Source organism: Parasteatoda tepidariorum, chromosome 6 (assembly GCF_982258835.1).
Source record: "Parasteatoda tepidariorum strain Cologne lab strain chromosome 6, Ptep-v5.0, whole genome shotgun sequence".
NCBI lineage: Eukaryota > Metazoa > Arthropoda > Arachnida > Araneae > Theridiidae > Parasteatoda > Parasteatoda tepidariorum.
In genome coordinates, this window is record NC_141760.1 from 68,633,823 (window position 1) to 68,649,826 (window position 16,004).

At 35.6% G+C, this 16,004-nt stretch overlaps 1 protein-coding gene across 7 annotated transcripts in view; it reads right to left on the bottom strand.

Annotated features, from left to right (window-relative positions):
• LOC107452869 (uncharacterized) overlaps nt 1-16,004 on the bottom strand; it is a 133,777-nt gene that overhangs the window by 95,336 nt on the left and 22,437 nt on the right. For 6 of the 7 annotated variants that reach the window (XM_087166002.1, XM_087165998.1, XM_087166000.1 and 3 more), the window contains one exon: nt 15,591-15,653. The exons of the other annotated variant lie outside the window; for it this stretch is intronic. In XM_087166002.1, the coding sequence (XP_087022128.1) occupies nt 15,591-15,653 (63 nt within the window). The remainder of the gene's footprint in view (nt 1-15,590; nt 15,654-16,004) is intronic. 7 annotated transcript variants of the gene reach the window in all.

A 16,004-nucleotide genomic window follows, 5' to 3' on the forward strand; every position in this document is an offset into this window, starting at 1 on the left:
AATGTATAGAAAATAAATTGATATTTATATAGTTCCTATTTCACTCGTTAATTTATGTTATATTACACGTTGTTATTCGTTTTCCTCCTCCATTTGCTATTGTTTCTTAGAAAAGATTTGATGGCACGTAAAGCATACAAAAGTCTCGCCTAAACATACGACGTATAAAGCTACTACGATGTATGAGCAAGTTCAAGTTGAATTCCGAGTTTTAGATGATAAAAATAGATATAATTAGAAATATTTTGATATGGTAGAAAGTTTTATAGATTAAAAATATTTTTTTCGCTGAAAACAGAAATTCAAAAGTACAGTAAGAGTAACGCATTGGTATCAGAACCAATCTGTTACTAGCATTCCCTTAGTTGGACTCTGTTGTATTGCATCTACGTAATGCAGATGTAAAGTTTACTCCTCTCCGAATCGGCCAAACTCAAATCACCTATCTTCATCTGTTGTTTGGAGTGCCTCCTCCCAATGAATATGAAGGATTTGTTAGGTGAAAACTATCATCATAAAATTTTCGCTTTTCTGCGAGCTATTGGTATTTTATATTGTACGTAGCCTTTATGTATTTCATAAAAATAAGATTGCATTATTACATTTTAAGCTTCATTAACGTATTGTTCGGCACAGCATATCCTCTTTTGGATCTTGTGTCATTAGACTCTACATTCAATTATCAATTAGTTGGTGGGTGGTGCCGCTGGAATTCGAAGTGTAAAAAAATTTCTATGGCAGAAAATGCTGCGAGGGGTTGAATTTCGCACACCTTAGCAAAAACAGCGGAACAACTTTAGCACCATTTGAACACGCTCGGTATTTCTTGATGACTCTGACAAATCCCGCAGTACCTAATACGTCATTCCGCAAGGAGTCTCCATTTTTGATACATAAGGCTCTTCTTTCTCTTCTAGGAGGAATAGCCTCAGTTAAAAAATTACGTTCGGGTGATTCCACGGCAGCTAAGACATCTTACTGTTCTGTCGGTACGCAAGGAGACAACAGATACTCTCTTCACTTTCCTAACAACCAAAGCACCAGGTCCAGACGGGCTAACCCCTGAGGGGGTTTACCTTCTTTAGGTGAACACAGGGAGTCACGCCCCGGGGTACCCTAGTGATCTTTCCGCCCTTCGTTTTCCTTTCCCTTTTCTCCTACTTTCTTCTTTCTCTTCCCCCTTATCGTGGTTGCCGAATTTACTGGTAAGGGCTTTTTATCTGTGTTCGATTACCACCCTGTAGTATCGGACCCAGGTGGGAAGAGACCACCCGCGTGTTTGCCGTGCGTGGAGACCCGTGTCCCTGGAAAAGGGGATCCTGGCAGTTGAGGGGCATTTTGGTACCCCAATACACTGGTTAGGTCCGTGCTTCAGGTAAACGGGAGGTGCACATTGGCCTGTGTGCACCAATCGGCTATTCACAAACGTCATCTGTTGGCTAAGGTCAAGCTCGAGGTCACTTACTGGGCAACTCGTTAAGGGTGGAGGCTGCTTCAGTGGTGACTTTCGGGCGTATAACTATTGGTTAGCATCGGTGTCAAATAGCGGATTTGTGGCAGCACTAATTTGTTATTTGCATCCCCTTAGTTGGACTCCGTGGTGGGTGGTGCAGCTGGTAGCTGAAATTTGATTTAATTTTCTATGGCTGAAAATGAAGTGGTGGTCAGTTCCACACACCAATACAAAAACAGCGGAACACCTTTAGTACCATTTGATCACGCTCAGTATTTCTTGATAGCTTTGACAAATCCCACAGTACCTAATACGTCATTTAGCAGAGTTTCTCCATTTTTGATACATAAGGCTCTTCTTTCTCTTCTAGGAGAAGTAGCCTCAGTTAAAAAATTACGTTCAGGTGACTTGTTAGTTCAAGTCTCTTCCGAAAAACAAGCTACTACTCTGTCTACTTGAACAAACATATGCTCGTTCTCTGTTAATGTTACTCCTCATAAAACTTTAAACACGTCACGAGGCGTTATATCACAGTCCGAATTTATCAATGATACCGAAGAAAATATTGTAGAGGAATTGCGTGACCAACACGTTATTGCTGTTCGAAGAATAAAGATTCGTCGAGATGGTCAACTTATCCCGACAAAACATCTCATTCTTACCTTTGCTACTCCAAACTTACCATCTGCCATCAAGCTTGCCTGGTATAACTGCCCGGTTAGACCATATGTGCCAAATCCTTTGAGATACTTCCAATGTCAAAGGTTTGGACATTCAAAGGCATCTTGTCGAAGCAAGCCCATCTGTGCCCGCTGCTCTAGCAGTGACCATGCTGATACAACCTGTGAGTTACAGCCCCACTGCGTCAACTGCAATGGTGACCATGCGGCCTACTCCAGGAATTGTACAAAATGTTCACAGGAAAAAGAGATTCAGTCCGTCAAAGTTTTACAGAATCTGACTTTCAATGAGGCACGCCGAATAGTAACCGCTCGAACCCCACATCCAGGCGTGTCCTATTCTGCGGCTATAAAGGTAACCAGATGCTCTGTCAGTACTCAAACAGACCTTCCACCTTTGCCTTCTACATCTCATCAAGTTGAAAATGCAGCTCAGAAATCGAAATTTAACTTTAATGCACCATCAAACAGAACAACATCTCCTCCTCCTAAAAATACTCAGAAAAAACCTCACCTTTCCCCAAGCAGCTCGTATCAACAAAAATACCCCTAAGTAAAAAACCTGGCATAACTCGGAAGAAAAAAGATCCTAAGTATAATCAGTACGTCAACCAATCCACTTCTGGTGCTCCGAAGAAGATGGATCTTGACGTCGAATTGTCCCTTCACCCTTCCGACGATTAATTCATACTTGACTCATCTTAAAATACTTGACGTTAAATTATAAAAATATCAATCCATTCCATAATGTCTATTAATTTTATATCCTGGAATTGTAGTGGCATAAGAAATAAACTTTCAGATATCAAGGATATTATCTATAAATATCAGCCTGCATGTTTCGCTCTGCAGGAAACTCATTTAACGTCATGTCATAATTTTAAATTTCATAATTACTCTTGCATCCGACATGATCTTCATGATGGAAGTCATCCTCATGGCAGCGTTGCAATTTTAACCTGCAATGCATTACCATCTACTCATTATTTCTTATCAACTTTATTACAAGCAACTGTTGTTCAAATTCACATTAATGTACTCTTCACTGTTTGCTCAATTTATCTACCTCCTAATACACCTGTTTCTCAAACAGAACTAAATTCATTGATTATGCAATTACCTTCACCTTTTATTTTGCTCGGGGATTTTAATGGTCATAGTGAATTGTGGGATTGTCTCCAATGATCGGGGACGTGAAATAGAGCAACTTATACAGGAACATAATCTATGTTTGTTAAACCAAGGCGAAGAGACTTACTTTCATATGCCGACTCATACCTTTCACTCCATCGATTTAGCATTATGTTCACCAGCTCTCTTGCCCTTCATAAACTTTTCTGTGAGTAATGATCTTCACAATAGTGATCATTTTCCACTCATAATTTCATATTCTATTAATGTTCCCATGAGTCCTAAACCATCAGTTTTCATACATCATGCGCTAATTGGCACATACTTACTCAACTTGTTCAGATTACTGATGCTATGGTAACAGGTAACAACGTAAATGCCGCAGTGAATACTGTAACTTCTGTAATAATAAATGCTGCAGAAGAGAGTATTTCAAAGTCTTCAACTACTCCTCCTCACCATCGTAAGCCTTGGTGGAATTCAGAGTGTTCTACCGCTTAAAAGGAACAGAAACGACTTTGGAGCCTCTTTCGTCGTTCTCCTTCCACATCAAATCTTGTAGCATTTAAACGAGCTAAAGCGTTTGCTCGTAAGGTCCGACGCCGTAGCCAAAAAGAATCATGGAAGCACTATAATGTCTCATCTATATCATCAATGACATCTCCCAAACAAGTTTAGTCGAGAGTAAAAAGGCAAACGGCATATACCGCGAATTTCATTTTCCTATATTAGAAAAGAACGATACAGTCTACTCTGCTCCCATTGATGTATGTAACATGCTTGGTGAGACATTCGCCGCCATCTCTAGTACAGAGAGTTACAGCCCGGTTTTCCAAAACCATAAACGCAACGCTGAACGTCATAATATCAATTTTCACACTCGTCGATCATCTTCATACAATGGCAATTTTTCATTTCTGGAACTACAAAAGGCCTTATCAACAGCTGCGAACACAAGCCCTGGTCTCGATGGGATAACTTACCAAATGCTCCGCTATTTGGATATTACGTCTTTGGGTAACGTCCTGGTTCTATTTAATAGACTACGGACGGAACAGACTTATCCATTATGTTGGCGTGAGGCAATTGTCATCCCCATATTGAAACCAGGCAAGGATCCTGAGGACCCGGAAAGCTATCACCCTATAGCTTTAACAACCTGTCTGGGAAAGACCTTTGAGCGCATGGTTAATACCCGCATAGTATACTTCCTAGAAAAGAACCATCATATACCTGAGTTCCAGAGTGGTTTTCGAAAAGGAAGGTCTACTACTGATAACCTTATTGCTTTAGAGTCACGAATTCGTAACGCCTTTGTCCGACGTAACCATTTTGTCTCTATCTTCTTTGATATTGAGAAGGCTTACGATCGGACATGGCGATACGGAATTCTTAAGACACTCTACGATATGGGACTTCGTGGTAATTTACCCATCTTCCTGAAGAAACGGCATTTTCGGGTAAAATTGGGTTCTACGTTTTCAGACCTCTTCATTAAGGCCGAAGGTGTTTCTGAAGGCAGTGTTTTAAGTATCATACTTTTTATTACTCATGTTTCACTCATTTTGAACATACTACCACTTCATGTATTTGGCTCACTTAATGTTGGCGACCTAAATGTTTCATGTTCTGGCTCTGATATGCGCGTTATTGAGCGTCAACTTCAGCTTGCCGTCAATAAGATTTCAAAATGGTGTGAACAAAATGGTCATACACTTTCACCCACAAAAAGCTCTTGCATGCATTTTTGTCGATTGCGCAGATTACACAATGATCCTGTTATTTCCATTCATAACGTTAATATACCTATTGTGTCGGAGACGAAATATTTAGGCGTAAATTTTGACAGCAAACTCACTTTCCTACCCCATATTCGTTATCTTAGAAAACGTCGTGAAAAAACTTTAAATGTCCTACGTGTTCTCTCAAATACTTTCTGGGATGGGAATCGCATCGCCCTAATCAGAATCTACAAAGCGTTAATATTATCACGCATTGATTATGCTTGCGCAGTCTATGGCTCTGCAACTGCGTCAAATTTGAAGCTATTAGATACAGTCCATCGTACTGCATTGCGAATCTGTAGCGGCGCATTTCGAACGTCCCCAGTCGAAAGTTTATATAGTATATGTAATTTGTCATCTCTCTATTTTTGACGTATGCAGCTCTGTCTTACATTTTACTTTCGTGTTATGTCATCTAAATCTCATCCTCTTCGACATGAGGTTATTCCACTAAGCTTACGACGATTATATGATGCATGACCCTCATACACACCTCCTTTTAATGCTAGTATGCATACAGTTATTCAGGCATTCAATGTTTGCGAATCACCATCTCAATCAACCGATCACTTTCTTAACAAAAATTGGATTATTCCGTCATATCACTTTTATTCTCCATTTGCTTCATACAGAAAATCCAGTATATCTCCTAGCGTGTATATTCAGCTATTTATGTCTCATCGTCATGAGTATTCTCAGTATGTTTCCGTTTTTACGGATGGGTCAAAATCTCCAGGGCATGTTGGATATGGAATCATTATAGCTGATCGAACATACAGTTATATCATACCTGCCATATGCTCTGTATTTACTGCCGAAGCTGTGGCCATTCTCATAGCTCTACGACTTATCTCATCACTAACCGCACGAAAGTTTTGCATTTACTCTGACAGCCTAAGTGTTTTACGTCAGCTGAATAATCATGTAAACAACGAAACTCACCCTATTTTATGTATCATTAAACATCTGTTAGTTAGTCTTCACAAAAGTGGTTTAAGGATTTTATTTTGTTGGATTCCCAGTCATGTTGGTATTTCAGGTAATGACATGGGTGACTCTGCTGCCCGATCTGCTACGACTCCATTAACACTATCAGTCCCCATTTCAGACATGAAGAATTATATACGGCAGTTTACTATATCTTTGTGGTAGCAACACTGGGATTTACAAATTGAAAACAAACTGCACACAATTAAATCCGCGCTAGAGCCTTGGCCTGTGTTGCAATTGCGCGGAGCAGATGTCAAGCTCACCCGTCTACGTATAGGACATACTCGGCTGACTCATCTTCACTTGCTGTTCGGAGAACTGCCTCCTCGATGCAATACTTGTAACGTTTCACTTTAAATTCATCATATTTTAATCGCTTGCCCATGTTTTAACCAACAACGCCTTCCCTTTTTTGAAAGCACTATTTTATATATAAAAGACTTGTTAGATAAGAATCACCATCCTAACATTCTTGCATTCTTGCGCACTATTGGAATTTTAAGTTGTATATAATTGTTTTATACTATTTAGTGTTTTAGTAAATCTACCATGCAGTTTTATTGATTTTAATGTACGTAACTTTACAACATTGTTTTAGAATTTTCATTATCTTATCTGATTTTATACGTGTGGTTTACTTAACCTATCTGTTTTTAAAACCGTGTGTTTGACTCAGTATGTCCTTTTTTGGACCTTGTGCCACTAAACCCCACATTCAATTCAATTCAATTCCAGACGGCCTAAATTTTATGATTTGGAGGCGCGTATTCGATGGCGATCGTATCATACTAATCAAATGGATCAATAAATGTCTAACTTTAAATCACCTTCCAAATAACCTCAAATCAGCCACCGTGGTGTACTTTGCCAAACCTTTCAAAGAACCTACTCAACCAGACGTGTACCGACCGGTATGCCTACTACCAACACTAGGCAAATTACTAGAAAAAATTATTCAACAACGACTAACCCATAATTTAGAAATCAATAACAATCTAAGTAACTACCAATTCGGCTTCCGAGAAATCAGATCGACAGAATCAGCACTAAAAATAGTTATAAATTAGTCGCTAACAGCAAAAAAGAATAAAAATTGCAAAAATAAATTATACGAAATGTTGATCTCGTCAGACATTAAGGCAGCCTTCGACTCAATTCACTGGGACCAAATTATCAATAGATTAATCGAATTAGACGGTTCTAAACAACTAATTAATCTAATTAACAGTTACCTCACAAACAGATGAATAGAATTCGACGTCGGTCTAGGAATAACTAAATTGAACACGTAATAGGGCTGTCCACAGCTTGTTCATGCTTAGGCCCACTCCTGTGGGTAATTATCGCGGTCATTTTCTTGCAGGATTTTAAACACGACAACGAAACAACAATTCACGATCGCAACGAACTATAGGGGGCGTTGTTGTATGAGACTAATACCTGCGATTTCTATATGAACAGTCATTCATTTACTCTAGAGTCGTCTTTAATGTAGCGTGTACCATTACAACGTTCCTTTTTTATCGTGTCTAATTAAATTTAAAAACGAAAAATGTTTAGTATGCTTTCTTATGCAAACGAAAACAAAATGGTATCTTTTTTTTTTAGAGAAGGAATATACAAAACACATCGGAAAAATATTTGCAAATAAACAGAAAAAAATATGTATATTCTTTTAAGAGTTAAAACCTAATGCCCGAAAAATAGTTTTACTATATTTAATGATATAACATGAAAGGCCTATTTAAACTTTACATTCCATAGTTTTAAGAATCATATTAGTTCAAAAATTAAAATGAACAAAAAGTATACATAAGCCTCATAATTTTATTAAATTTAATTTAGTAAAAAAGGTTTTCTGACAACAATCTTTATTAAAAAATTTCAAGTTTCAATAAAAATCATTATTTGGAAACTAAAAAAGGTAAAATAAAGAATTCTTTCGATAGAAAGCAAAAAAGAAAGACCCAATTCTAAAAATTCCTTACATTAAAACAAACAACTTTCACGTTTTTTCTTTTTTGATTCATAATCGGACGCAGAAAACCATTCTATAGAAAACTATCATCAAATAAGAAAAAAATTACTTAAAAGTAAAATTTTTTATTCTATCAAAATTAACACTTACCTGCTTTATTCCAAATTCCAAAATAATTTGTTCTTCGATTTTTGTTACCATTTTTTAGTCCTACGAAAATGCGTCTTTGGGATTTGCCAAAAATAGAACAAGATGCAATTTTATTTTTTCAGGTGCGAAATATTTTGCCCATTTTGTCCACCGAAATCCAATAAACTACTTTAATTTTAAATACTTAATACGTACTTAAAAACCGCCAAATCTGTAGTTGTAGTTGTAGTGGCGTTATTACGTAAGTACCGAATTGTTATTCCATACTTTTTTGAATCATATTACTTCAAACATTAGAATATGCAAGAAGTATACATTAGCACATAATTTTATACCATTTAATTTTTCAAAACAATTATTTTAACAACAATTTTTATCAAAAAATTATAAACTAAATAGCGTAAAATAAAGAATTCTTAGGATAAAAAAAAACGATTTTAAAAATTCCTCATATTGAAATAAAAAACTTCCATATTGTTTCTCTTTTTATTCTTATAGTTCTTAATCAGACGTAAAAAAGCATTCTGTAGAGAACTATCATCAAATAAGAAGAAAAAAAAATGTACAAGCTAATTTTTTTTTATAAAAATCATGACACTTACCTTCTTTATAAATCCGCAGAATTCCGAATGAAATGTTCTTCGTTTGAAAGTTTTATTTTCAAATAATATGTACATTGATTATCCCTTTATTACTTTTAGATAACATACCACACATCAAAATTTTATAATTGTAAGATCTCGATATGAATTTGAATGTATCTTAAAAACAGAACAGCTGAATTCTAGTTGAAATTATCTATTCTTTCAAAACAAAAAATACTTACCAAGAAAACGATAAAAAATTTATTAATCATCAGCACTATTTCAAGTAATTTGGATGATTCTTTATTGTTGTTTTCCGAATTATATAGATACAGAAATATATACCGTTCTGTAACAAAGAAGAATATTCTATAACAATTGCTGTTCTTGACGTTCTGAATTCATATTTATTTATTGGAATGACGAAAGCAATGTTGACTTCAGTTTAATTTGTAATGAATTGAAGACAGAAGAAATGCATTTTACCTTAAAACACACATCTGTAACAGTATGCGATAGCGAAATCGGAAGTTATCAGTTGCAAGTTTGTTGATAATAGAAGTTGAAAATTATTGAGGAATTTTCTTCAAATGTTTGGCGTTTTCTGTTTCTGAAAGATTTAACAATGTTCTGGAGAATTTTTTCAAGTTTTTCGGCTTTTTCCTTAGGGAAATTTTGCTTCTTATTTCGTGCAAAGAAAATGGCGACCGAATCTGCCTGTGATTCTGGTGGAACTGAATGAAAACGTGATAAATTAATGTCCGATATTTGCAGGCTCCCGCTAGAGGGCGTTCTCGAGCGTTGCGATCGCGAATAGCCTTTGTTGACGACTATGAGTTCATAATAACAGGTAAAGCGGGTAAAGAGCTAGAAGCTAATGCTAACGAAGCCTTGACTTTCCTTAACGACTTTTGCTCCAAATATCACCTTAAATCTATCGATAAACAAATGTAACTTTTTGACTTTTAAGAACCCATTTAAGCAACGCCCCCCATAGTCCGCATTAATAATCAATTAATTAAATCAGAAAATTCAATTAAATACTTAGGTGTCGTCTCTGACCACCACACTAATTTTCTAAGGCATATTAAATCGCTAGGGACAAAGGACACAAAAATACATATTAATCTAGCTAAATTAGCATCAAGGACCTGAGGCATCAATACAAAATTACTAAATCTCCGGTACCACAAGCATGTGGTACCAAAAGGTATTTTTAAATAGCTGTGTGCTACCAAAAGACAGTTTTAAATATAGCATCAAAATAACCATCTAAATTCAAATTCATTACGGTCTATTGTTTAATAATTTACGCTGATTTATTTAAAAATGTTCTTCAGTTAATCAAAAGTGTTATATAAGTTTTGAAGGACTCGGCTGTTAAGGACTCCAGCGGCTTTTAAGGACTCGCTCTATTTTTTGGAAATTTTCCTCTTGGATGTAGGTGGTCGCATAGATAATGAAAAATTTTATTTCTTTTAAAATTTTTTTACCTAAATATAAAAAAAAGTTCAAAATTAATATATATATATATATATATATATATATATATATATATATATATATATATATATATATATATATATATATATATATATATATATATATATATATATATATATATATATATATATATATACCGAAGAGCCATTACATTATGACCACCCTGCTTATAACATGTAGGTCCACCTTTAGCCCTCAAAACTGCTAGTAACATCGGTGGCATTGATTCCACAAGGTGCTGATAGGTAGTCTGAGGAATCTGGAACCACGCGCTCAACAACTGGTTCTGCAATTCTCTCACATTGCGTGGTGGTAGCGTGTCAGCACGCTATTTTGGTTTTCCAAGTAGGACCTCAAATGCTCTATTGGATTAAGGTCAGGTGAATTTGGGGGCCAAGACATGACTTGAAAGTCACTGGAATGCTCCTTGACGATTCGACCCTTATGACATGGTCCATTATCCTTTTGGTAAACACCGTCCCCCGCAGGAAAACCTGTTGCCCTGAATGGGTAAACCTGATCTGCAACTATGCTCAAGTAGCTTACAGGCGTCAGGGATTGCTCTATGAGAATTATGGGTCGTAATGTGCCCCATGAAAACATTGTTCCTGGGCGAGAAACCATGAAAACCTGGGCGAGCCAATTGTTATAGATGGAGGGTGGTCATAATGTAATGGCTCTTCGGTGTATATATATATATATATATATATATATATATATATATATATATATTTAAATCGAATTTTAGATAATGCTAAGTAGGTGAGCGAGTCATTAAAGGGGCTCAGAATTCGAAACTTGCTACCCGTGTTCACTGTTTCTCCGCAAAATTATGAATAAAAACACTCGTAAAAGAATTTTTGAAGTTGATTAATATTTAAAAATAAGTACATACTCAATTTAATTTAACATAAATTTTTATTAGATTCCTTAATATCAATGTTTATAAATAGCATCATTGACACCAGATATATTTTGTTGAATATTATCACCAATACATTAGTATGAATTAACCAGCTTTCCAACAGTTCATGCAATAATCATTTGTTGGAATTTCAACACAGGAGGAATTACACCTTGTTCCTTCTCGTAAAAATTTTATGTGGCTGAAAACTCATATCTTATTGGTCACTGAAAAGAAAAGTAATATCATTTTGACAATATAAGAAGAAGTTGTATAAATCTGAACAATTAATAAATTTAGAGCTACAAAATAAAATTCAAACAAAAAATTGAAAAATGTTCATTAAAGAGCTATATGTTGATGTTTTTATAACGTTTGATGCTTGAAGTTTTTTTGTTGCTTTTATCTTGAGTAAACATAGAATCACAGAAAATTTTTAGATAATTTTACATCACTTTATCAAAGAAAAAATTATCTCAAATTTATGATACTTTATTTGAAAAAATCATTTTTTTTGGAGCAGTATATCATTTTTTAGATTTGAACTATTTAACCCTACATTCGATTCGATTCTGTGATATTTCATTGCTCTCCGAAAGGAAAGTTATAACGTTTAGAATTTCAATAACACTATTGAGATTACGTAAATATTTAAAAATATCTCAAACTTCCTTAATCAACTGTATTTTAAGAAACTATCTATAAGCATTTATTGCTTACAATTGTAATAGTCTTTCGCATGTGTTTTCTTGTATAATTGTGTAGCTTATTAAATATATAGCAAATATATAATAAAATTACAATATCATTTATATTTTTCGTTTTTTATCATTTACTTCATAAAACTCATAAGTGATTTTATTGTATATATACATTTTTTGTATTAAAAACTAGGTGAAAATTACTGAAAAAATTATTATCGATCTATGAGTGTTATTACAAATTAATTCAAACAATTGTTTAGAATTCGTTATTTCTATTCATATTATGTAAGTTATTTTGAAATTATAGGAAGTTTTACTACAATGGAAAAAGATGAAGTTAGTTCGAAAAGTACTTAGTTGAATACTTTCATGCAAGGAAACAATGCCACTAATAAAAAGGATGAATTATTCTTTTTTTTTTTTTTTTTGGTTAATGGCAAGCACTTGGGTCAATTTCTCATTGGCCTCAAAAATACCAGAACTGCTACTCTCTTATCGATTCCCAGTGGGCACCTATGGCTAAGACTTGGCGGTGGAGCAGCATCGCCAACGTCATACAAACACGTACCCTCTTATAGGGAGGGTTACATTCACGCTATCACAAAGAAGAAAGGACATAGGACACACAGAGAGTGAAAGAAACATCCATACGCTGCGGGGGATTTGAACCGGCAACCATCGGATCTGCAGTCCTCATCATCTAGGGGTACCACTATAAAGTCAAAAATTACAAATTACTTCAAATATTATTTAAATGCAACATATTTATACAGAGCAATAAATTAATTATTAATAAGATTTGAACTACCATTTTCTTATCAGAAATAAGGATCATGAGACGGGCCACAATTATGTGATTATAAATCAAGAATCGATGCAAAGAGCTACTGTCAAAAATGTAGCAAGTAAAACATATCAACTTAAAAATGAAAGTCTTAAATTTTTATTATCTTTGTTATGGACAGGATTTAAAAACCATTAATAATTCAGTTATCCTTCCATATTTGCCCATATTTTTGGACTAGTCATAGTTTACCTTTTGACTGTTTACATAAAATATGTAATGCATTTTATGTTTTATGTAACAGAGCGGGTACCGTCTCGGACTTCATTAATTTTAATGCACTCAAATGAAAAAAAAATACTCTGGATGATTCTTTTTAGAGAGATGATGTAATTGAAACATTAAGTCGCGAAGTCTCATGAGATGCAACTTTCGCTTCCAATGAGGCGAACCGGGTTCGTATCCCAGTCGATACGAATTCCGCATCCGGCTCGCGCCGACCACAGTTTTAACATGATATATCCTGAGTGGTAGACGGATCATGTGTTAGAGTCCTCTTGGAGTCCGGCTAAGCGTTGGAGGTTCTCGTGTTCTTCCTCTCCATGTAACGCAAATGCGGATAAAGCTCCATCAAAATGTTCTCCACGAAGGCAAAATTTCTCCCAATAGTCAATCTAGGAGTTCCCTTGTCTTCTGGATTGGGTTAAAAATTAGAAGGCAATGGATTGGAACATTAGTAGTCGTAAGCCCATAAAATTGTGTCTGCTGTTTACCGACGGCTATAAAATCAAAAATTTAAACATATGTTGTTGCATTGATATCACAGGCCTGTGCTCTCTGTGTAAGACCAGCGTAATTAGTTCGCAAAAGCATTCCTACACGAAAGTTTATCCTTTAGGTTGACTTAAGTTTTTCAGTTTACGAAGGTGAATATTAATATTAGTGAAATAAAAATTGGTTCGGCCTTCCAGTGCTGGTTATAAAATAGCTAAATATAATACGAGGCGCGTTTTTTAAGTAAGTACCGTTTTGAAATTAAAAGAAGACGTGCAAAGATATCTCAATACTTTTATTTTTACATGGAAGCCTGTACCTTAATCTTCTTTTCTACATAATTTCCTTTACCATTGAGGCACTTGTCATAACGTTGTGCCAGTTTTTGAATACCCTCCTCATAGAAGTCTGCCACCTGACTACTTAGCCTCTGCATCACAACTGTTTTGACTTCGTCATCGTCTCTAAGACGCTGACCGCCTAGGTGTTTTTTCAAGTGCAGGAACAGATGGTAGTCACTAGGGGCTAGATCAGGGTTGTATGGAGGATGATCTAGAGTTTCTCATTTTAAAGATGTGCTGAGATATTTGACCTGATTAGCCACATGCGGACAAACATTGTCATGCAGCACAACGATGCCCTTCCTCAAATTGCCTCGTCTTTTGTTCTGAGTAGAACGGCGCAGATAGTTAAATGCCTGACAATAAGCTGCTGCATTGATTATCTCATTATGAAGCATAAATTCTACAATCAATACTACTTTTCTGTCTCAAAAAACTGTGCGCATGACTTTCCGAGCAGAAATTGTTTGCTTAAACTTTACTTTTCTGTGTGAATCTAAACGCCGCCTTTCCATGGACTGTTGCTTTGATTCTGGTGTGACGTAGGCCACCCATGTTTCATCGCCCGTAACAATTTGGCTTAAGAAATCATCACCGTCGTTGTGGTACCGTTCAAGGAATGTCAATGCACTGCCTAAACGGTTAGTTTTGTGCTCATCCGTCAACATTTTTGGTACTCAGCGTGAGCACAATTTTCGGTAATTCAAGTGCTCGATCACAATGATATACAAAACACTACATTAGGAAAGTCAAAACACCAGGAGGAAATCGTGAAGCGTCTGTTTTCTCTAACCTTATTGTCCACTTCCTGCACCAAACTTTTTTATTAACTACTGAAGGACGCCTACTCCGTTGTTCACCATGCACATTTGTGCAGCTTTCTTTAATTGCTCTCACCCACTTTCTTACCATTCCATCACTCATAATGTTTTGTCCATAAACTGCACAGATCTCACGATGAATATCAATCGGTTTTGGGCCTTTAGCACTAAGAAATCTTATAACAGTCCGCAGTTCACAGTCAGCGGGACTCACGATTATCGGAGGCGTCTTAAACACTCAGTAAACAACGTAAACAAGAAGAATAAGACTGCAATAGCGTCAGTGCGTGGGCAATAGATGTAGGTACCCAGTGCGCATGCGCAGAACGCCGACCGAAGCTCTGCGACAGTGGTGTAGCCTTATCTAATTATGTTGCTGTTGCAGTTGCTTCGCATTCTGTGTTGAGACTGTGTGCATTGTTTTTAATTAGTCGTGTGAATTTCTTATGATTACCGAAGTTTGTTTTGAGTCTGTTGGATGTTGGTTGAATAGTTTCTTGGTTTACGTTGAAAATGATGTATCTATGGTTGCTCGCATTATGTTCGCCACTTATGAACCAGTCATTGACTAAAGTTTCACCCTCGCGGTTACCAATGGTAAAGTCTGGGTTGCCTTGCGCATTGTTGGTATAAGAGGTAGTAAGGTTACTGTGTGTATGAAGCCTGATCAGGTCGTATTGGATCATATGGTCGATTAGGATGTCGAAATCACTTACAATGGAAATTCAATGAATAGATTTTTGTCGTCAATTAAATTTCATCTTAAATTTTCAGTGTATCATTACTGTCAAATAGTAATATGGAGCTGGAAACGAGATTTTTTTTTAATGTTATAAAAATCTTTCCTTAAAATAAATAATGTTTTGCTTTCGAAGCTCAAAACAAGGATCTACTATACCTTGTATGATCCTAACACCCTTTTGCATTTAAAAAAATAAAATTATAAGACAAACGGAACATAATGAATGAACAAGTATTTAAAACCAAATATTTGAAAAAAAAAACAAACCTGGGTTGGATTTGAGCCCACAACCATAAGGTCCGCAGTCATCAACAGGTTCTTGGGGTACCACTACAAAGTCAAAAATTACTAATTACTTCAACTATATTTAAATGTAATATATTTTTATACAGTGCAATGAATTAATTATTAATAAGATTAGAACTACAATTTTCTTATCTGAAATAAGGATCATGAGACGGGCCGTAATTATGTCATTATAAATCAAGAATCGATGTTAAATGCTACTGTCAAAAATATATAGCAAGTAAAACATATCAACTTAAAAATATTGTTTTAAATTTTTATTATCTTTGCAAAAGATGGGATTTAAAAACCATTGATTCAGTTATCTTTCCACATTTGCCCATATTTTTGAACTAGACTTAGTTTATCATTTGTCTGTTTACTTAAAATATGCAA